Source organism: Budorcas taxicolor, chromosome 5 (genome assembly GCF_023091745.1).
Source record: "Budorcas taxicolor isolate Tak-1 chromosome 5, Takin1.1, whole genome shotgun sequence".
Lineage (NCBI taxonomy): Eukaryota > Metazoa > Chordata > Mammalia > Artiodactyla > Bovidae > Budorcas > Budorcas taxicolor.
Genome location: NC_068914.1, coordinates 118,462,573 through 118,484,647, shown reverse-complemented (window position 1 = coordinate 118,484,647; position 22,075 = coordinate 118,462,573). Strand labels below are relative to the sequence as shown.

The 22,075-nt window shown below is 45.5% G+C and overlaps 1 protein-coding gene across 1 annotated transcript; it reads right to left on the bottom strand.

Annotated features, from left to right (window-relative positions):
• Window positions 1–6,280: 6,280 nt before the first annotated feature.
• On the bottom strand, window positions 6,281–19,070 carry LOC128048976 (apolipoprotein L2-like). Its single transcript, XM_052641476.1, has 3 exons — window positions 18,964–19,070; window positions 10,189–10,315; window positions 6,281–7,334 (listed from the first exon to the last, which is right to left on the bottom strand). Exons 1-3 carry the CDS (start codon window positions 18,992–18,994, stop codon window positions 6,476–6,478), a joined length of 1,017 nt encoding a protein of 338 aa, XP_052497436.1. The 5' UTR covers window positions 18,995–19,070; the 3' UTR covers window positions 6,281–6,475.
• Between the last annotated feature and the right edge of the window lie 3,005 nt (window positions 19,071–22,075).

Below are 22,075 nucleotides of genomic sequence, written 5' to 3'. Positions count from 1 at the left end.
CTCCAACAGCCTCATCCACCAGGGGGCAGACACCAGAAGCAGGAAAACTGATCTTGTAGCCTGTGGAAGTGAGTGTGCAAATGCAGGTCAGAACTACCTGCACCAGCTGGTTCCTGGCCCTTGGGTGACGAGAGGGGAGTATATTGCTGGGACTCAGGACATTTCAGTTCAGTTCAGTCGCTCACAAAGGGCCAGTTCTCCAAAGTCGAGAAACATAACTCACCCACTACATACAAGTAGAAATTTAAACAAAGTGAGATGGCAAAGAAATACGTTCCAGATGAAGGAAAAAGATAAAATCCCAGAAGAACGAAGTGATGTGGAGATAGGCAATCTACTCGAGAAAGAGTTCAGGGTGTAAAGGTGATCCAAGAACTTGGGAAAAGAATGGATAAACAGAATGAGAAGTTACAAGAAATTTTTAGCAAAGAATTAGAAAAGAAAAAAAAAACCAGAGTTGAAGAATACGATAACTGAAATGAAAAATACACTAAAAAGAATCAATAGCAGAATAAGTGAGGCAGAAAAACAAATCAGTGAGCTGGAAGAGAGGTAGAAACCACTGCTTTAGAGCAGAATAAAGAACTAAAAGAAATGAGAGTTTAATGGACTTTTGGGACCATATCAGATGGACCAACATTTGCATTATAGAACTCCCAGAAGGAGAAGAGAAAGGGCCTCAGAAAATATTTGAAGAGATAACAGCTGAAAACTTCCCTAACATGGGAAAGGTAACAGTTACTCAAGTTCAGAGTGAAACATAACTCACCCACTATATACATAAGAATACAAATAGAAATTTAGAAATAGAAATAGAGAGTCCCATACAGGATTAACCAGGAGGAACATGCTGAGACACGTAATAATTACACTGAAAAAAAAATAAAAACAAAGAGAAAATATTAAAAGCTACAAATAATATACAAGGAGGACATCCCCGATGGTCCGATAGCTTAGAATCTGCTTTCCCATGCAGGGGACATGGATTCAATCCCTGATCTGGGAAGATTCTTGCTGTGAGGCAACTGAGCCCATGCACCACAAGTACTGAGGCCATGCTCTGCAACAGAAGAAGCCACGGCAGTGAGAAGCCCACACACCACAAGGAAGAGCAGCCCTTGCTCACTGCGACTGGAGAAAACCTGCACACAACAACAAACACCCAGTGCAGCCAAAGCAGTAAAAATAATAAATTATAAAAGGACAACACAGCACTGCTGTCAAGGACCACAGTCTGAGGGGAGATGGGAGAGACAGACCTGTTTCAGGATGCGTCACTGTGAGAGAAAATATGCATATACTAGGGAATATTCATAAGACTATCAGATAATCTTTTAGCAGACACCCTGCAGGCCAGATGGGAGTGCCACTGTATATTTAAAGTTATGATAGGGAAAACCTACAACCAAGGATACTCCTCCCAGCAAGGCTCTGATTCAGATTTGTTGGAGAAGTAAAAATCTTCACAGACAAGCAAAAGCTAAAAGGATTCATACCAACAATCCAGCTTTACAACAAATACTAAAGAATTTCTCAACGGAAAACAAAAGACCACAATTAGGAATCAAGAAAAATTATGGAAAAGCTCACTGGTAAATGCCAACATACAGTAAAGGCAGGAAACTATTCACATACAAATATGATATCAAAATGAATAATCATGATAGGAGGAGGGTACAAATGCAAGGTATTTAAATGTATTTGAAATTGAGACCACCTTAAAATGATTATATATATATGTGTATATATATATATATATATATAGCCTGCTATACCAAAACCTAAAGGTAACAAATCAAAAATCTATAATGAGTTTACACACAAAAAAGAAAAAAGAATCAAAACAGAACACTAAAGATAGTCATCAAATCATAAGAGAACAAAAGAGAAAAAGGGAAAAGAAAGACCTATTGAAACAAATTCAAAACAACAAAATAAGAACACTCATCTCAATAATTACCTTAAATGTAAACTGATTAAATGCTCCACCAATAGACATAGATTGGCTGAATGGATAGAAAAACAAGACCAATATTTATCCTGTCTACAAGAGACCCACTTCAGATCTAGAGACACATGTAGACTGAAAGTGAGGGGATGGAAAAAGGTATTCCATGCAAATGGAAAGCAAAAGAAAGCTGGAGTCTGGGGGCTTCCCTAGTGGCTCAGTGGTAAAGACTGCCTGCCAATGCAGGAGACACAAGTTCGGTACCTGATCCAGGAAGATCCCACATACTGTGAAGCAACTAAGCCGGTGTATCACAACTATTAAGCCCTAGAGAGTCCGCGAGCTGCAACTGCAGAGCCCACTGAAGCCCGCGTGCCCTAGAGCCTGCGGCCCCTGACAAGGGAAGGTGCCACAGTGAGAAGCCTGCACACCACTAGTGAGCTGTCCCCACTCGCTGCAACTAGAGAAAAGCCTGCCTGGCAACAAAGACCCAGCACAACCAGAAATAAAAGAAACGAATGAATAGAATTATATATGTACGAAAAAGAAAGCTGGAGTAGTAATACTCACATCAGACAAAATAGCCTTTAAAATGAAGACTGTTACAAGAGACAAAGGACACCACATATGATTTTCTTAACTTTTTATTTTGTATTGAGGTGTAGCCAATTAGCAATGTTGTGATAATTTCAGGTAAATAGCAAAGGGATTCAGCCATACATATACATGTATCCATTCTCTCCCAAACTCTCCTCCCATCCAGACTGCCACATAACATCCAGCCCAGTTCCATGTGCTATGCAGTAGGTCCTTGTTGGTTATCCATTTAAACATAGCAGTGAGAAGAACACTACATATGATTGAGGATTCAATCCAAGAAGAAGATATAAGAATTGTAAATTTATATGCACCCAGTGTAAGAGCACCTCAATATATAAGGCAAAAGTTATCAGACATAAAAGGAGACACTGACAGTAACAAAATAACGTGTGTGTGTTAGTAGCTCAGTTGTGTCTGACTCTTTGTGACCCCATGGACTGTAGCCCACCAGGCTCCTCTGTCCATGGAATTCTCCAGGCAAGAATACTGGAGTGGCTAGCCATTCCCTTCTTCAGGGGATCTTGCCAGCCCAGGGATGAAACGTGGGTCTCCTGCATTGCAGGCAGATTCTTTACCATCTGAGCTAGTGGGGGACTTTAACACTCCACTTACACCAATGGACAGATCATCCGGAAGGAAGATTAATAAGGAAACACAGGCCTTAAATGGTATATTAGACCAGATGGACTTTATAAAGCATTTCATCTGAAAGCAGCAGAAAATGAACTCTTTTCAAATGTACACGCAACTGTCTCCAGGATAGATCACATGCTGGATTACAAAGCAAGCCTTGGAAAATTTAAGAAAACTGAAATCATATCAAGCATTTTTCCAACCACTACACTATGATACTAGAAATCAGCTACAGTAAATAAACTGCAAAAAACACAAACGTGGATTTTAGCCCTGGTATGTTTCACTCAGACTTTCCACTGGGATTACTAAAACATCATATACTTGTACTGTTTTTCAGATGAGAAAACTGAACACTGTGACAAGCCCCTCCCTGAGACTACTTTAGTTGAATAAGGACCTGAAGCAGAAACAAACTCCTGGTCCCGGTGGCCCACTAGATGAAGGCCAAATCCTATGGGTCCCTCCCTTGACCTTCGATGCTCATCATAACCCTGCCCCAGCCCATTTGTCCCACCTCATCTTCTGCTGTTCTGGCCATCACCCCAGTAGGCCACCCCTTCTCCTCGCCTCCACACTTCCACACTGCAATACTTTGTGTCAAGTGGAAAAAAGTCAGGTAGAAGAAGTAGATCCAAATATCTACTCTGTTACCTGCTGTGTGACCTTGGGCAAGTCACTTAGCCTCTCTGAGTCTCCCTTTCCTCGGCTGTAAAGTGAAGAAAGGTCTAAAAGGCCCAAGTCTCAGCCTAGCACCCACCCGCCACACTGTAGACTAATTAATGTGCAATAATTGAAGGAAGGAAGAGGGGCATTTACTGTGCCCCCAACGAGTGCCAGGCCTGTGGAGACACTGGGGATAGTGTGGCGAACCGGCAGACATAGTTGTTGCTTTTCTGGAGATTTTTCTCGAATGGGCTGCAGATGTGGTTAATGGCAGCAAGAAGTGAAGTGACTGGGGCTTTGTAACTATGGGCAGGATTTCTCCCAAGCTGACGGCCTTGGGCCAGGGCCGAGGGGGGGACGCGCCCTGATGTGACAGCAGAGGAGAGGCTTGGAACTCCACAGCCCTCCCAAGCCCCTCCCCACCCCATTCACTCAGCTTCAGTGGTGGGAGCCTGAATCTGCTTACAGGCTTCCCTGTAAGTGGCACCCCTAGCACTTAGCAGTTGGCAGAAGTGAGTTCGGAGAGCTGCAGAGAAGGCCGATGAGAGGAGAGGCCTTTATAGGCGTCACCCGTGCAGTGAGGCCCAGCCCAGTGGCCCTCGGCAGCACCCCAGCCTCCAGTGTGCCCCTCTCCAGCCACTCTCTGTGGGACGAAGGGCTGAGCAAACAAGCCCAAACTCTCCACCTGTCTCTGCTTCTCAAACCACACACACTTGATCATAAAAGGAGTAGGTGGGGGTGGGGGGGGTCAAGGGTTAACCAGAGGCCCCTCAGCAATCACTTCAGGTCTCCACTGTTTTCTTCAGAAGCCTTGGGAATTTTGCTTTTCACTCCTTGGTACATCAGAGTCTGATTCCCTAGAACCGCATTCCCTCCCCTCCTGCCACCAAGGGCTGGAGTACATCTGACGGCAGAGAGGGTCCCCTTCCTTTCTAGCCATGGCTTCCCTCAGGCCCTGGCACAGTCCCTGTCCCACAGACATGTGCCCCCCTCCTTAAAAGGCAGCCTTCCCATCCTCTCCTCCTGGATTGTACCCCCCACCGTGTCACCAAAGTCCTCTGAACCCGACCTCAACTCTGTACTGCAGCCATTTGTTTCTCTGACTGCCTCAGCCTCCACGGTGGCCACCCTCTATGCCCCCAGTCCTCAGCACAGGCCTAGCCCTTAGGTGGACCATGCGGGGAAAAATGAGAGAATGAATGAATGAATAGGAAGGGTGGTGGCCACTCAGGGGCTGTTGTCAGCTTTCCAGAGATGTCCATACCCTAATCTGGGAAATCTGTGAACATGCTGCCTTAAAAGGCAAATGATTCCTTGCAGGAGTGTTTACATTAAAGATCTGGTGATAGGAGGAAATTCTTCCCTGGACTGCAGATTCATCCTGGACCTGAAAGTTCTGCCATCCCTTCCTGACAGCCTGCCTGGCAGACTTCAGACCTGTCTGGCCCTCCCACAGCTGCAGAAGCCAGTTCCTCACCATCAATCCACCCATCACTCAGTACTGTCCACTGAAGAAAAGCACAATCTAAAAGTTGAGAATTACTTTCTATTAATTCAGTGACCTTACTGAGATAAGTCCAAGAGCCAGTTTCTCGGGAGCTCTGCAGGGCTGTTCCAAAGAGGTTAAGGAGGAGACAGGATGTATAGGAGTTTTTGCTGAAAAAAGAAACAGCCCCCAATCCCCTCTCGGGGGTGGGGGGGTGGAAACTGTAGTAGAACATCAAATAATTACTGCTAATCAAAAATTTATGGTTACTGAAGGGGAAGGGGTATGGTGGGATAAATTAGAGGTTTAGAATTAACGGATAAACACTACTATATATAAAATCGATAACTGACAAGGACCTACTGTATAGCACAGGGAACTATACTCAATATTTTGTAATAACCTATAAGAGAAAAGAATCTGAAAAATACATACTCTTTGTATATATACATAGCAGAATCACTGTACTATATAACTGAAACTAACATGATGTTGAAAATCAACCACTCTTCAATTTAGAAAACTCGAGGAACACAGACGCTAAAAAGTTCTGTTTGTTTTCTGCCTAGGGTCCCCTTGAGGTGATGCAGATCTTTGGTGAAATGCTCAGAGGGGCGCCATGGAGGGATGCAGAAATCAGAGCAAGAGAGGTCATGTGTGACGTGGTGTCACAGCCTCTCCCCTCTACATGCCAACAAAGGACAGCTGGAGAGACAGCAAGAGGGCAGGGCTGGTGTCATGAACTAGGCTCCCTGATCATGTGATTGTTGGGCAAATAAAAAGGTGTTGGTTTCCTATTAAGGTTTTTAAAGATAAATGCAGAGGAAACAAATCTAGAGACATGAACAAATTGGTGACACTTATTCTGTATTTTTAAAAAAATACTTTTTGAACAGTGGTACTTGAAGCTTTGTGACTCATCTTGAGCCAAGAGGGAGAATTTAGGGAAGAAAATGACATGTTTTGAATACAAGAGGGTTTAAGGATTTCTCTTCCTTTGGGAAAATGGCATAGTCCAGACAATGGACTAAAACAAGTCAGGAGACCAGCCCAGTTTCCCCTCTTTGTCTTGCTTCCCCGCTAACAAGGTGCCTTCTTCTCTTGGCCCCGCACTGTCCTGGTAGGGGCCAAGTCCAGCCCTCCTACAGACTCTCATAGGTCCGGATGAGCTCTTCCAATTTCTTCTCCAGCTCCGCGGCCAGCTGCCTCATCCTTTCCGCTGACTCTGTCTTTGCCCCTTCATGCAAGTGCTTTGCCTCTTTCACCAGGAAGGCCACATCCAACAGGAGGGCAACACCTGCCGTGGCTGCACCCACGATCCGGGCGCTTTTGGTCATTGCCAGAGCCGTGCCTCCAAATGCTCTCTGCACCTGCTTGCCAGTTCGGGCGGAGACTTGCCCCACAGTCATGAAGCGCTTAGCGTGGGATGCTAAGCGAGGGTTGACTTTGGCCAGCTTGATGGCACGTACATTTTTCCCAATGCCTTTCAAGGCTTGGATGAAGTTCTTTGTAGAGGAAACGATCTGGGTTGTCCTCTTACATAAAACCTCTGCAAACGCCTCCTCTTTACTGATATCTGTTGGCACAAGGCGACTGGCTTCAATTTCTGCTGATGACCTGCTTACGTGTTCCACAATGCTGGTGGACACACTGGTCACAGCAGCCGCCGCTCCCAGCCCTAACCCAGTGGCCGAGAGTCCCAGACTGATGCCTGCTGTCATGGGTGCCAGAGCCAGGCCAAGGACGGTCAGGACGCCAGACACAGCGCCGGCAGAGTTGGCCACCACGTTGGAGATGGTGCAGTTTCTGTGCACCTTGTCGATCTTGTCTGCCAGCTCACGGAGCTTTGCTATGCTCTCCTCCAGCTCCCGTTTCACCCGAGGAAATTCCTCCAAAAACCTCTTCCTGTCCAGCTGGTCTTGTTGTGGCCTGTCTTGGTCCTCCTCTGCCAAGTCTGTTTTCAGCTCCAGCAGATATTTGTGTAGTGCGTCTGCCTCTTCCCTGTAACAGTGAACATCAAGCGAGTCCATAAAATGGGCTTGACAAGAGCTATCCTGCGTAGACCACAGATACTTTATTACAAATCACAAGGAAAGAATTTTACAAATGTAAAATGTTTTTCAACATTAAACATGTCTGGGCAGTGTAGACGCTCCATATACTTTATTCAGTCATGGGAAAAATCAGCAAAGGTCATCTTAGAATATGCTTAACTTCAGAGAGGTATTTGATAAAGATTCCTCACAGGCAGGTCAACACCAACACTTTCAAAGAGTTTCTAGAGTGGGAAGGCCACAGAGAAACAAAGAGAAGTGGGATTAGAGGAGAAAACCTTCATTCAAGGGCCTCAGTGGCTAGTGAGGTCAACCTGCTCTTTGCCCTTGGCTACTGGAAAGTGGTCCTTAAGCCCCTAGACTATTCTGGCTGATAGGAGTGTCCTCCTCCGCCTAGGACTTCAGACACTGGGCAGTCTGACAAAGTGACGTAATGGGGTCTTGGCTCGCATGGTATCAGTTCTGACCTCTGGAAGAGCTGGACTCTAAGGCATTAGTCTGACCTCTGGGTTGGGGCTGGAGAAAATAGGTCAGGATAACTTGTTGTTAAATAGGGTGAGGGTCCCTGGTGGGCAGTGTTCTGTGTGTCCTGCCACACATGGAATCCAGGACAGTAATGCATCCTGATGAAAATGGAAGCTTTGTGTGTGAAACCTGCCCAGACTCTGCCCTGTGGCTGATGGGAACCTTCATCCTTCCCTGTAATAAACTGTAATTGGGATCATGAAGCTTTCAGTGAGTTCTGTGCATCCCTCTAGGGAATTTTCAGGCCTTCAAGTGGCTTTGGGAACCCCCAAACTTGCCATTGGTGTCAAATGTAAGGACAGTCCTGGGGACTGTGCCCTTGCAATTTACAGATTGGCTAACTCCGTGTACGTAGAATTTTTTTGAAACACATTACTCAGAGCTATAAGGACCCTTAAAGGTCATTTTGGCTGGCATCTGCTCTCCCCTAAGCCTGATATCCTTGGCCTTCCCAGTGGCAGGTCACTGGGCCCAAGTGACAGAGAACCAGGAGATGTGCTGTGAGCCTGTTTCCCTTGGACTCTCCAGCCCACCTCCCTGACTCCTGACCCAGCACCCAGCACCCTGACTTCTCAGGGGTCATCAGTCTAACTCACACTTTATCTGTGACAACTTCAACTGCCTGCCCTCCAAGGCTGTGTGCAACTTTATGGAACCTCAAAAGATTCGAGAGACTCGAGAAAATGCCCGTCTGAACGGCTGAGCCTGAAGAGACCGGCCCTTGCACAGCTGGTGGAGGAAGCGTTTCCTCTGGTGGGGATGCGCGAGGCTCCTCAGAATCCCTCAAATGACACACAATCGCAGCCACTCACTGTGACTCTGGAGGACTCACTGAGCCACGCATCCTAACTGTCAGGGCGGCTCCATGTAGATTAGAAGAGGGTCCCAGATGGAATGAGAACCCAGGTCCCAGGCAGGGTGTGCACGGTCACCCAGGGCCCTCTAGCCCAGCATGAGGGGATCCTGTCAGGGAGGGAAGAAATGTCCCCCTGCCCCAACTCAGGGGACCTCTGCTAGGGTCACAGCCCCTTCAGGTCTGTGTCCTCGGGGCCCACTCTCCCCACTCTAGTCCTGGCCCTGCTGCCCAAGCCTGCCTACTCGTCCTCCAGCCTGGACGCTCTGCTCCACCGTTAACCCTGGGTCTGACCCTGGTCCAGGCCTCCCTGGGCCTTTGGGTGAGATGATTCCATTTGGTTCCCCACCTCTGACCCTGCAGTTCACTCTGAAGCCATCACCACAATCCATCAGATTGAATTGCTATTCCCATTGGACACAGGACAGATCTGGGGCTCCAAGACATAAACCCAGAGCCCCAGAGCTGGGCAGGGCTAGAGCCAGGACCCCACCAGCTCCATCCAGTTCCTCTCCAGCTTCTCTGCCATACGAGCAAGTTGGATCCTGCAGGGTTGGTACAGTCCCTAACATAGGGGATGAAAGCACTCTAGTCAGAATCCCCAGGAACAGAAAGTGATGGTGTCAGGATTTTCCGACTTATCCTAAATAGGGTCCCATCTGGTTTTCATCACCAGGAAAAAGGACGTTGGCCCCCGTCTCTTCCCAAAAAGCTTATTTTAAAAGTTAATGTTGAGCACCTACTCTGTGGGCTTCCCTGGTAGCTCAGCTGGTAAAGGATCTGCCTGCAATGCAGGAGGCCCCAGTTTGATTTCCAGGTCAGGAGGATCTCCTGGAGAAGGGATAGGTTACCTGCTCCAGTATTCTTGGGCTTCCCTGGTAGCTCAGACAATAAAGAATCTGTTTGCAATGCAGGAAACCTGGATTAGATCCCTGGGCTGGGAAGATCCCCTGGAGGAGGGCATGGCAACCCACTCCAGTATTCTTGCCTGGAGAAGTCCATGGACAAAGGAGCCTGGTGGGCTATAGCCCGTGGGGTTGCAAAGAGTTGGACACAACTGAAGCAACTAAGCATTGCACAGCACACCTACTCTGTGTCAGTCATTATGGAAGCACTTTGCATGCATGATCTCAGTGTCCTCACAATAAAACTGAACAGATGAAGAAACTAAGTCCAAGAGTAGATCGATAACTTGTCCAAGGCCATGTAACCTGCCCCCTTCTTTGCACGTTTCATCTCTTCTCAACCTGAGACTGTTCACTACCAGAAAATGACATGGAGGAAAACTTCCTCATGGAATCGTGAGAAGGAACATCCTTGACACCAACCATAGTCCTGCCTGGAGGAGGTGTACCTGCCAGGAGGAAGCTACCCTGGTTCAGGGGGATACAGGTGACATTTCTGATGCATCTGTGCATGTTACCTGGACAAATCAGCCTCAGCCACAAAACTCTCCCAGGCTTCCTCTTCAGTGAGCAGGAGTTCCAGCTGTTCTCTGCTCATTGTGTCCTGCAAATACTGAATGATATCCTCAAAAAAGTTTTCACTGTCTAGATGGAAAAAAAATAAGATTAGAGGAAATAATGACAGAATCTAAATGGTATTAAGTATAAACTGGTTAATCTTCCTGAGTAGCAGTCATCTGGGGTTCCTGTTGATGGATTCACCTGGGGTTATGGGTGGACTGTGTCCACCTCCTACCCAGTTCATAAGTTGAAGCTCAAACTCCCCACCCCCATGACTAGTAGAAGATAGGGCCTTTAAGGAGATAATTACAGTGAAATGAGATAACAAGTGGGGGGCCCTAATCCAATAAGATTGGTATCCTTATTTGAAAAAGAGATACCAGAAATCTTCCTTCCTCTCTTTCCTGTAGCATAAAGAGCTGTTAATTTTTCTTATTTATTCTGCTTCACTAAGAGTGAAAGGAATCCAGGGCACACATGGAAGGAACCCACAGCACTAACTGTGTATTGATTGATTGGGGTGGGAGGGAGTGGGAGGAATAACTGAGCACCTGGGTCTCTGCAGGGGTGTTTGAGATCAATAGAGCCAGTACTGAGTACTGCCTGAGGCAGTCACACCTGGTAAACAGGTGTTTATATATGGGAGCACTGAACAGATGCCTGAACACAGCATAGAGGAAGGAGGACCCTGGAGGAGGGGGAGAGGTTTCCACCTGGAACTAACATATTTCAAGTAGAAGGGACAGCATTGCTCTAGGCAAGGCCTAGTATGTGGCCCAGGCCACGCCCGTTGTTGTTCAGTCGATAGGTCCTGTCCGACTCTTTGCAACCCTAGGTACTGCAGCATGCCAGGCTCCTCTGTCCTCCACAGTCTCCTGAAGTTTGCTCAAATTCATATCCATGGAATCAGTGATGCCATCAAACCATCTTATCCTCTGTCACCCCCTTCTCCTTCTGCCTTCAAACTTTCTCAGCAACAGGGTCTTTTTAAATGAGTCAGCTTTTGCATCAGAGGACAAAGTATTGAAGCTTCAGCTTCAGCATTAGTCCTTCCAATGAATATTCAGGACTGATTTCCATTAGGATTGACTGGTTTGATTTCCTTGCAGTCCAAGGGACTCTCAAGAGTCTTCTCCAACACCACAGTTTGAAAGCATCAAGTCTTTGGGGCTGCTTTATGGTCCAATCCTCACATCCATACATGGCCACCGGAAAAACCATAACTTTGACTATACAAACCTTTGTCAGAATGGCCCAGACCATGGACACACATTGTATTTGATCTTCATAACAACAAAAGGTAATATTCTTTTCATTTTACAGGTGAGTTCAGGTAAGGCAATCCATGTCACACAGGTGGGAGGTGGCAAAGCTCAGATTGGGGTTCAGTTCGGAGTCTACTGACCCTTGAAAAGAGACTAGGCTGGTGGCAGGGGGAGAGCCAGAGGAAGGGGCCTCTGTGGTGATGCCCCCGGAGCAGGAGGAGGATCGGAAAAGGGACAGGGCAGGAGAAGGCCCAGAGATGCTGGGGGACCTCCTCTCCACATTCTGCCTGGCCTCTGGGACTCCATCTGCTGTCCCCTCTCCCTGTGGGCTGTCCTGGCCTCACTTACAAGTCATTAGCTGGGCTTAGGGGGCTGGAGGGGGAGGAAGTGGGTACCTTGGCTGTGGCTCTCTGAGGAGACAGACGGGAAGGAGGCTGAGGGAACAGACCCCTGGGACTCTATGGGACTCGAGGATGCTTGTCTATCCCCTTCTTGGTTTTTGATTCCTCTGTAGGTTAACTCAGGCTGGAGACACTGAGAGGGTAACAGGCAGGAAGGCTAGAAGCCCCCAAATGGAGGAAATAGGCTGCAAGTGTCAGACATTTTTTTCTCTCTCTTTAGTGGCAGGAGGATGTATGTATAAAATTCCCTGCTAAAGACTAGCAGGGGGGTATTCTTTCTGCCCTCTTCTGATGTCTATGTCAGAAGCTTTCTCTATCTCTTTTATACTTTAATAAAACTTTACTACACAAAAGCTCTGAGCGATCAAGCCTTGTCACTGGCTCCGGATTGAATTACTCTCCTCTGGAGGCCAAGAATCCCAGCGTCTTTCATGGTCAGCAACTTTTCATCTTGGGGGCTCATCTGGGATTCTTCAGGACAAGGTAAGGATGCTTGGAGCTCTAGTTCTTTCTTCTCCTAGCAAACACATTTTCTGCTGTACTTTAATTAACTCTATGGTGTACTTGTGTGTGTGATTGACTGAAAGAGGTACACACGTGTGAAGCAAGAGCTGTGTCCTAATTTGTGGTTCCAAGGTGACCTCACATAGTTTATGGCAGAAACCCCACTGGGGGATTATACCGACCTGCTAATGTCAAGAGGCACCCAATGTCTCCTCCAGGGGAACGGCCAGAGATGGACAAAGTGTGTGGACCGAATTCATCTTTCTCCGTCAAACTTTCCAGTCTCTTTGACTGTTTCATAACTTCTTGGAAATTAGAACTACTAACCTAATCTGTAGGATCATAGACTTTTAAGCGACTCGTAATCTATGCTGTTACTGTTACTTAGTTTGCAAACTTGGATTGGTAGTTAGGAAGTGCCTAGCCTTGCTAGGAATCCAAAGTTTAGAAGCTAGATGGAGCTCTAGCTCCAAGAGCATCTCTCAGTTAAAGGTTACTCAGATAGGAAGTTGGAGAAGGCAATGGCACCCCACTCCAGTACTCTTGCCTGGAAAATCCCATGGATGGAGGAGCTTGGTAGGCTGCAGTCCATGGGATCGCGAAGAGTCGGGCACGACTGAGTGGCCTCAATTTCACTTTTCACTTTCACGCACTGGAGAAGGAAATGGCAACCCATTCCAGTGTTCTTGCCTGGAGAATCCCAGGGACGGGGGAGCCTGGTGGGCTGCCGTCTATGGGGTCACACAGAGTCGGACACGATTGAGTGGCTTCACTTTCACTTTTCACTTTCATGCATTGGAGAAGGAAATGGCAACCCATTCCAGTGTTCTTGCCTGGAGAATCCCAGGGACGGGGGAGCCTGGTGGGCTGCCGTCTATGGGGTCGCACAGAGTCGGACACGACTGAAGCGACTTAGCAGCAGCAGCAGCAGCAGATGGGAAGTATAGCGGGCTTCTTCCTTTGGTAACACTAGCTTTTAGCGGACCAGAGGAGGCTCTCCAGTGGCTTTTGTCCCAACTCCTTAGATATTCTTTCTGTGGAAACTGTGGAAATGAACTGGAAGGATTGGCCCCAATAACTAGAGGACAAAATCACTTTTTCCTCTCTGGCCAGCCCTTCACCATCTCTTCTGCTATCACTTATGTTGGTGTGGTGATGCTTGGAAGGAACATCTTGATTTTGTGTTCAGCCCTTTATGATTTACCAGTTTTGTGTTCAGGAATATACTCAGGGTTGTGCACAGGCACTCAGGAGATGAGTTTCCCCTACTGGTTTTAGGTTGGGAGGCATTCCAGAAGGTTACTCTGATTGCACCTCGGTTGGCATCAGAGGCAAGCAAAGGCTTTAATGGCGAAGAACTGGGTATTAGTCTGGGATGCCATCAGGTCTACCCCCAGTGCATCTCCACCCTGCCTCCGTGGTAGAATGGGGAGGGATGGTAGTGGCATACCTGCATCAGTAAGAGAAAGGTTGACTCTGGCCAGGAAAGGAAGCTTAGGTGGAAGACCTGTCTCCATCCCCATCTAGAGCAGGAAGGGATGCCTCCAGTAGAAAGATGGTGCTGGTCACTTATTTCTCTCTTACAGACGGGAGCTAACAATTCCAGCCTCACTCCTTTGAAAAACTGGGATAGATTTGATCCCCAGAGCTTAAAGAAGACACGCCTGATCTTCCTATGAGATACTGCATGGCTATGGTATTCATTGGAGGATGGCGAACGGTAACTGGTTGGAGGGTTTCTCAGTTATAATACCGTTTTACAATTAACAGGTTCTGTAGAAAAGAGAAATGGGTAGAAGTAGCATATGTGTTGTCCCTTTTCTCTCTGTGAGACATGCCAGATTTATGTCCTAAGGGTATCAATTTGGGTATGAAACTTTCAGCTCCCTGCTCTGCTTTAAGACTTTACCTGGAAAGATGTAATGTATATTCTGGGACAGATGCTAACTCCTGACTCAAAAACTCAAGTTTGGGGGAAAGCTGTAGCCTATGGAGACGAATGATTTGGTAATGAATCAGTAGGGAAGAGGGAGGATGAGATAGCTGCCCTCTCCACTGGGAATCAGGTGGTCCCAAATATAGAACCAGATTGGGAGTATAACATGGCTAAAGGAAGATGGGATCAGAGTCATTCTGTGAGATGTGTTCTTGAAGGACTCAGGTGAGTGAGTGCTAAGACTTTAAACTATGCTGAATTGGCAAACAGAACAGGAAGAGAAGGAAGCTCCTGGTAAATTCCTCGATATACTGAGGAAGCCCTTTGCAGATTCACTGAGATTGATCCTGAAAGTGAAGAAGGAAGAGCGATCTTGAAGGATAGATTTCTCACTGAGTTGGCTCCAGATATCCACCCTAAGCTACTAAAACAGATGTATGGACCAAGTCAGTCTTTAGATAATCTGTTGCAACTGGCTCAGACAGTCTATTATGGCAGGAATATGAGGAAAAGGAAAAGCAGAGAAAGACCAAGGAACAGGTGGAAGCCCTTGTAATGTCTGTCAGAACTGCTCTTTAACAGCTTGAGAAAAATACCAGGAGGGACCTAGGTGAAAAGGGATGGCTTGCTATTACTGTGGAAAGGAGGGGCACATGAATTGGGATTGCCCTCAGGCATCTAAGCCATCCCAGGCTCCATGTCTGGTCTGCAAGGGACCACACTGGAGGAGAGACTGCCTTCAGAGGTGTAGGTCCCAGAGGTCACACTCTCAAGACAATCAGGACTGAAGGTGCCCAGGGATCTCCACACAAGCTCCCATCCTAATTATACCTGAAGACCCCAGGTATTAATAACTGTGGGGGCCCAATCTGTTGATTTCCTTTTGGATACCAGGGCAGCTTATTCTGTGCTTACTGAAGCCCCCGGCCCACTTTCTCCCCGATCCACTTCCATAATGGAGCTGTCTGGATTAGCCAAACTTTATTATTTCTGTCATCTTCTAAGCTGTAACTGGGACTCTGTGCTATTTTCACATGAGTTTCTGATCATGCCAGATTCTCCCTCACCGCTTTTGGGGAGGGATCTACTGAGCAAGGTCCATGTCTCTATTTTCATGAATATGGAGCCCTCCCTTTCTATCCCATTAATTGAACAAAATGTAAATCCTAGAGTGTGGGCTGATGGAAAAACACAAAACTGTGGGTCAAGCACAAACTATTCCTCTAGTTATCAAGCTCAAAGACCGACACTTATTTCCACATCAAAAACAGTATCCACTAAAGCCCAAGGTTAAGGAAGGGTTATAACCAATTAGTGAGAATTTAAAGGAGCAGGGGCTATTAATCCCCTGTAATTGTCCATGCAGCACTCCTATTTCAGGTGTAAAGAAGTCAAATGATAAGTGGAGACTAGTTCAGGATTTACGAATAATAAATAAGGCTGTAGTTCCTTTACACCCTGTGGTACCTAATCCTCATACTCTGCTGTCTGAAATTTCTGAATGAGCCAAATATTTTAAAATCATCCCCTACCTATGACTTTAAGACAATTGAAAGGACTTTTAGAAATCACAGGCTACTGCCGCACTTGGATTCCAGGCTATGGGGAACTTGCCCAGCCTTTATATAAACTTATAACTGACACTCAACTAGCCCAAACCAACAAACTGGTTTGGTCTCCATATAATCTAAGGCTTTTAAGGCTCTTCAGACTGCTGTCCTGCAAGCTCCTGCTATGAGTTTGCCCACAGGGTCAGAATTTAATTTCTTTGTCACTAAAGAAAAGGTATGGCCTTGGGAATTTTGACACAATCCCAAGGGCCTCACCAGCAGCCTATAGGGTACCTGAGCAGAGAGTTAGATGTAGTGGCTCGTGGGTGGCCACACTATCTAAGAGTAATTTCTGAAATTGCTTTCTTAGGACGTGAGTTCAGTTCAGTTCAGTCACTCAGTCGTGTCCGACTCTCTGCGACCCCATGAATCGCAGCACGCCAGGCCTCCCTGTCCATCACCAACTCCCAGAGTTCACTCAGACTCACATCCATCGAGTCCGTGATGCCATCCAGCCATCTCATCCTCTGTCGGCCCCTTCTCCTCCTGCCCCCAATCCCTCCCAGCATCAGAGTCTTTTCCAATGAGTCAGCTCTTCGCATGAGGTGGCCAAAGTACTGGAGTTTCAGCTTTAGCATCATTCCTTCCAAAGAACTCCCAGGGCTGATCTCCTTCAGAATGGACTGCTTGGATCTCCTTGCAGTCCAAGGGACTCTCAAGAGTCTTCTCCAAAACCACAGTTCAAAAGCATCAATTCTTTGGTGCTCAGCTTTCTTCACATCCATACATGACCACAGGAAAAACCATAGCCTTGACCAGGTGGACCTTTGTTGGCAAAGTAATGTCTCTGCTTTTGAATATGCTATATAGGTTGGTCATAACTTTTCTTACAAGGAATAAGCATCTTTTAATTTCATGGCTGCAGTCACCATCTGCAGTGATTTTGGAGCCCCCAAAAATAAAGTCTGACACTGTTTCCCCTGTTTCCCCATCTATTTCCCATGAAGTGATGGGACCAGATGCCATGATCTTCGTTTTCTGAATGTTGAGCTTTAAGCCAACTTTTTCACTCTCCACTTTCACTTTCATCAAGAGGCTTTTGAGTTCCTCTTCACTTTCTGCCATAAGGGTGGTGTCATCTGCATATCTGAGGTTATTGATATTTCTCCTGGCAATCTTGATTCCAGCTTGTGCTTCTGCCAGCCCAGCATTTCTCATGATGTACTCTGCATAGAAGTTAAATAAGCAGGGTGACAATATATAGCCTTGACGTACTCCTTTTCCTATTTGGAACCAGTCAGGAGATGGCAAGAGTGAACGTCGACATTCTAGGAATCAGTGAACTAAAATGGACTGGAATGGGTAAATTTAACTCAGATGACCATTATATCTACTACTGCGGGCAGGAATCCCTTAGAAGAAATGGAGTAGCCATCATAGTCAACAAAAGAGTCCAAAATGCAGTACTTGGATGCAATCTCAAAAACGACAGAATGATCTCTGTTCGTTTCCAAGGCAAACCATTCAATATCACAGTAATCCAATCTATGCCCCAACCAGTAATGCTGAAGAAGCTGAAGTTGAACGGTGCTATGAAGACCTACAAGACCTTTTAGAACTAACACCCAAAAAAGATGTCCTTTTCATTATAGGGGACTGGAATGCGAAAGTAGGAAGTCAAAAAACACCTGGAGTAACAGGCAAATTTGGCCTTGGAATACTGAATGAAGCAGGGCAAAGGCTAATAGAGTTTTACAAAGAGAACGCACTGGTCATAGCAAACACCCTCTTCCAACAACACAAGAGAAGACTCTACTCATGGACATCACCAGATGGTCAACACCGAAATCAGATTGATTGGGATGTGAAGCTCTTAAAATTATTAATGGGTGAAATTTACTGTACTGACTTCTCATGATGTGAGTGGAATCTTAAACTCTAAGGTTAATATTTGGATGGTAGACAGTCAGCTTCTTAAATATCAGTCATTGTTGTTAGAAGGACCAATAACTAATCTTAAAGTCTGTGGAAACTTAAATGCTCCCACTTTCCTTCCTGAGAAGGAAAATGAAACACCTGATCATGATTGTTCTCAATTTCTAAATTTAAACTCTCCTAATTCAGAAAACGAAGATCATGGCATCTGGTCCCATCACTTCATGGGAAATAGATGGGGAACAGTGGAAACATTGTCAGACTTTATTTTTTGGGGCTCCAAAATCACTGCAGATGGTGACTGCAGCCATGAAATTAAATGACGCTTACTCCTTGGAAGAAAAGTTATGACCAACCTAGATGGCATATTCAAAAGCAGAGACATTACTTTGCCGACTAAGGTCCATCTAGTCAAGGCTATGGTTTTTCCTGTGGTCATGTATGGACGTGAGAGTTGGACTGTGAAGAAGGCTGAGCACCAAAGAATTGATGCTTTTCAACTGTGGTGTTGGAGAAGACTCTTGAGAGTCCCTTGGACTGCAAGGAGATCCAACCAATCCATTCTGAAGGAGATCAGCCCTGGGATTTCTTTGGAAGGAATGATGCTAAAGCTGAAACTCCAGTACTTTGGCCACCTCATGTGAAGAGTTGACTCATTGGAAAAGACTCTGATGCTGGGAGGGATTAGGGGCAGGAGGAGAAGGGGACGACAGAGGATGAGATGGCTGGATGGCATCACGGACTCGATGGATGTGAGTTTGAGTGAACTCTGGGAGTTGGTGATGGACAGGGAGGCCTGGCGTGCTGCGATTCATGGGGTCGCCAAGAGTTGGACATGACTGAGCGACTGAACTGAACTGAGTATGTATATAGCTTCTTGCTAAAGACAGCAGGGGGGTACTCTCTCTGTCCCCTTGTGATGTCTATGTCAGAAGCTTTCTCTATCTCTTTTATACTTTAATAAATCTTTATTACACTAAAGCTCTGAGCCATCAAGCCTTGTCACTGGCCCTGGATTGAATTCCTCTCCTCCAGAGGCCAAGAATCCTGGTGTCTTTAACGGCTCAGCAACAATCTCTCAACACCACCCTCAGTTCTGGATCACAAGTAGAAACCAGTCCGAGACGAGGCAGCTGATTACCTGAGCTTCCCCTACGGTCTTCTGAGCTCATGGTGGCAGCAGCTGGGTCTCAGAGATCTTCCTTCAGCTCCTTGTCTGGGTCGGGCTGGAAGGAGGTGAGGCTTCACCCCTGGGGAACAGAAATCAGGCTGTGGGCTCCATCAATAGTGAGCAGTGGCTCAGGGAGCAGTGAGGGGCGAGGTCTCTGGCAGGTTCCCCTGCAATGACCACAAATGCCACTGGGGACTTAACCTGGCGTGTTTCTCTGTCTCCTGTGCTCTGCTGGCTGCTAGTTCAGAAAAGTTACTCATCCTCCTACCAGCTCCCTCCAAGCCAACTCAAAGTCCTGCTCTCCTGTTGGGGCACACGGAGAGGATAATCAGACCGGAGACAGCCAATTGTGAAGTGATCAAAGCAATAAAACCAGAGGCAGAAAAACAGATGGGGAGGGAACACTCTGGAAATTATGTGAAGTTGGGAACACTTGTGCTCACTAATTGGTAATAACTAATATCGGTCCATTGTCAATGACGTGCAGGCTCCTGAAACTCACCTAAACTTGGGTCAGCCCAAGTTTGCATGCTGCTACCAGAGCCTGGACTTGAACCCAAGTGTTTCTGATCCAAATCCCAGGTTTGTGATGATTATGCTCTACTCCCTTTAATGTAAAAAAATATATAATTGTGGATGTATGCTTATTGGAAAATAACTCTTCTTAATTAAAATGATGTCTTGCTCCTGTGCTTGAGTCTCTGCCTTGATAAAGTTCCTGATGATACAGCTCCCACAGTCTGCACCCTCCATGCTTCTACAAGGCCCTTTATCCCACAAGAGCCTGGAGTCCCTCTGGCCCTGCCCCAAATCCTGTATTCCTCTCCTGGGTGGCTGAGGACCCCGATGGTGCCCTACCCCCTCTGCTGTCCTCCCCTGACTGGTGGACTTTTAGGCTATTTCTAACTCTTTTATGTAAATAATAGTGCAAAGAACATTCTCCTTGTAAAAAACTTCACCTGTATTTGAGCCTGTTTCCTTAAGCTATTTCTAGAAATATAATTACTAGATTAGAAGGCATGACCACCTAAAAAATTTTCATACCTAGTGCCAAACTTTTATGCAAACAAATTATAGCAATTTACATTCATACTCATAATATATGAGAGTACCCATCCTTTCAAACGTACTCATTCTCAGCAGACTTTTTAAAACAAAAAATCCAGATATTTTGGGATATATTTCAATTCTATTTATGTTTAGCTCAATCTGTGATATCCATTCTTTGATTAGTGCTAAATCCTAATGTTATTATAAATTCAGTTATACTTTAAATTAATTTAAATTTTACCCATGGTAAACACATAAGATTATTATTGAATCAGTATAATATTAAATAAAAGATTAAATTTTGGGTAATAAAATAAAAAGCCCAGATATTTATATAGAGACTAGTTTGCTTCTTCTTGTGATTGTCTTGCCTTAGGAAGTGAAGGAAGAGAGCAAATGTTGGTTATATTTAGCCACATTTTTAAGAGCACTTATTAACTACCTCTGCTGAGACCTGAATTAAATGATAGTAAAGATACTTATAGGTATAATAACAGGTATTGATAAGAGTGACTTGTGTTTGTGGTCTTTGCTCTGCATTATTATTTGCCATAAAACTTTACCAATGATAACTCGTATTTCATTTCATTAACCTTTGAGATATGTACATTGTATCAGTATTTACAGATAAGGAAGCTGACTCACAGATGTTACCTGACTTGCCCAAGGTCAGAAGTCTTGCCCTTGGTAGACTGGATTCCGACCTCCTCACTGGGCTCAAGAACCCATAGCCTCCCTCTCCTCCCTCTGCTGCTAATAAAAACAAGCATGGGGGCAACAGGAGACCAGAGTCTTCAACAAATGTTTGAAGACTCACTGGATGGAGAAGTGATAGCTGAATAAAGAGGAGCGCAGTAGAGGGAGAGAAACAGGGAGTGTGTTCACAGGAGAGAACAGTCCACTGCACAGAGCCCCAGAGAGGGAGCAAGATGAGAGGGAGGCCGAGGGGAGAGCAGGGGACAAGCCCACACCCCCACACCCCATCCCATATTCTCAGCAGCCTTCACTCTTCACCAGACTTTTCAGAAAGCGACAATAAGTGATTCAAAATTTTACAGTTGGTATTTCATTTCTATTCATTATTTTTTGATTTTTATCTTTTAAAAGACTATTTAAACGTTAGAAATGAATCTACTTGTTAATCAATATAAAAATTAAGGCACACTGCTACAAGTTGGGAGCTGAAGCACCGAAGGGAGGATGAGGATTAATATTTCATTTTACAAAACAGGGAGTCAAGAAATCCTGGCTTCAGTTGAGGGCTTAAGAAATAAAGGAGTAAACAAAGAGCTTACAATTACAAAGTTTTCTAATAGAGAGTATAAACTTAGTGATAAAAAAATGATATTAGGAGAAAGTGGGGAAAGGTATAAGAAAAAGTATACAAACAAATAATAATTTTTTCCCAGTAAGAAATAAATAATAACAAAATTTTTAAATCATGAAAAAGAAAAATGCAATATCTAATATGGGCTCTTTCAAATCCTGAAAGATGATGCTGTGAAATTGTTGCATTCAATATGCCAGCACATTTGGAAAACTCAGCAGTGGCCTCAGGACTGGAAAAGGTCAGTTTTCATTCAAATCCCAAAGAAAGGCAATACCAAAGAATGCTCAAACTACCGCACAATTGCATTCATCTCACACGCTAGTAAAGTAATGCTCAAAATTCTCCAAGCCAGGCTTCAGCAGTATGTGAACCGTGAACTTCCAGATGTTCAAGCTGGTTTTAGAAAAGGCAGAGGAACCAGAGATCAAATTGCCAACATCTGCTGGATCATGGAAAAGGCAAGAGAGTTCCAGAAAAACATCTATTTCTGCTTTATTGACTATGCGAAAGCCTTTGTGTAGGTCACAACAAACTGTGGAAAATTCTGAAAGAGATAGGAATACCAGACCACCTGACCTGCCTCTTGAGAAACCTGTATGCAGGTCAGGAAGCAACAGTTAGAACTGGACATGGAACAACAGAATGGTTCCAAATAGGAAAAAGAGTACATCAAAGCTGTATACTGTTACTCTGCTTATTTAA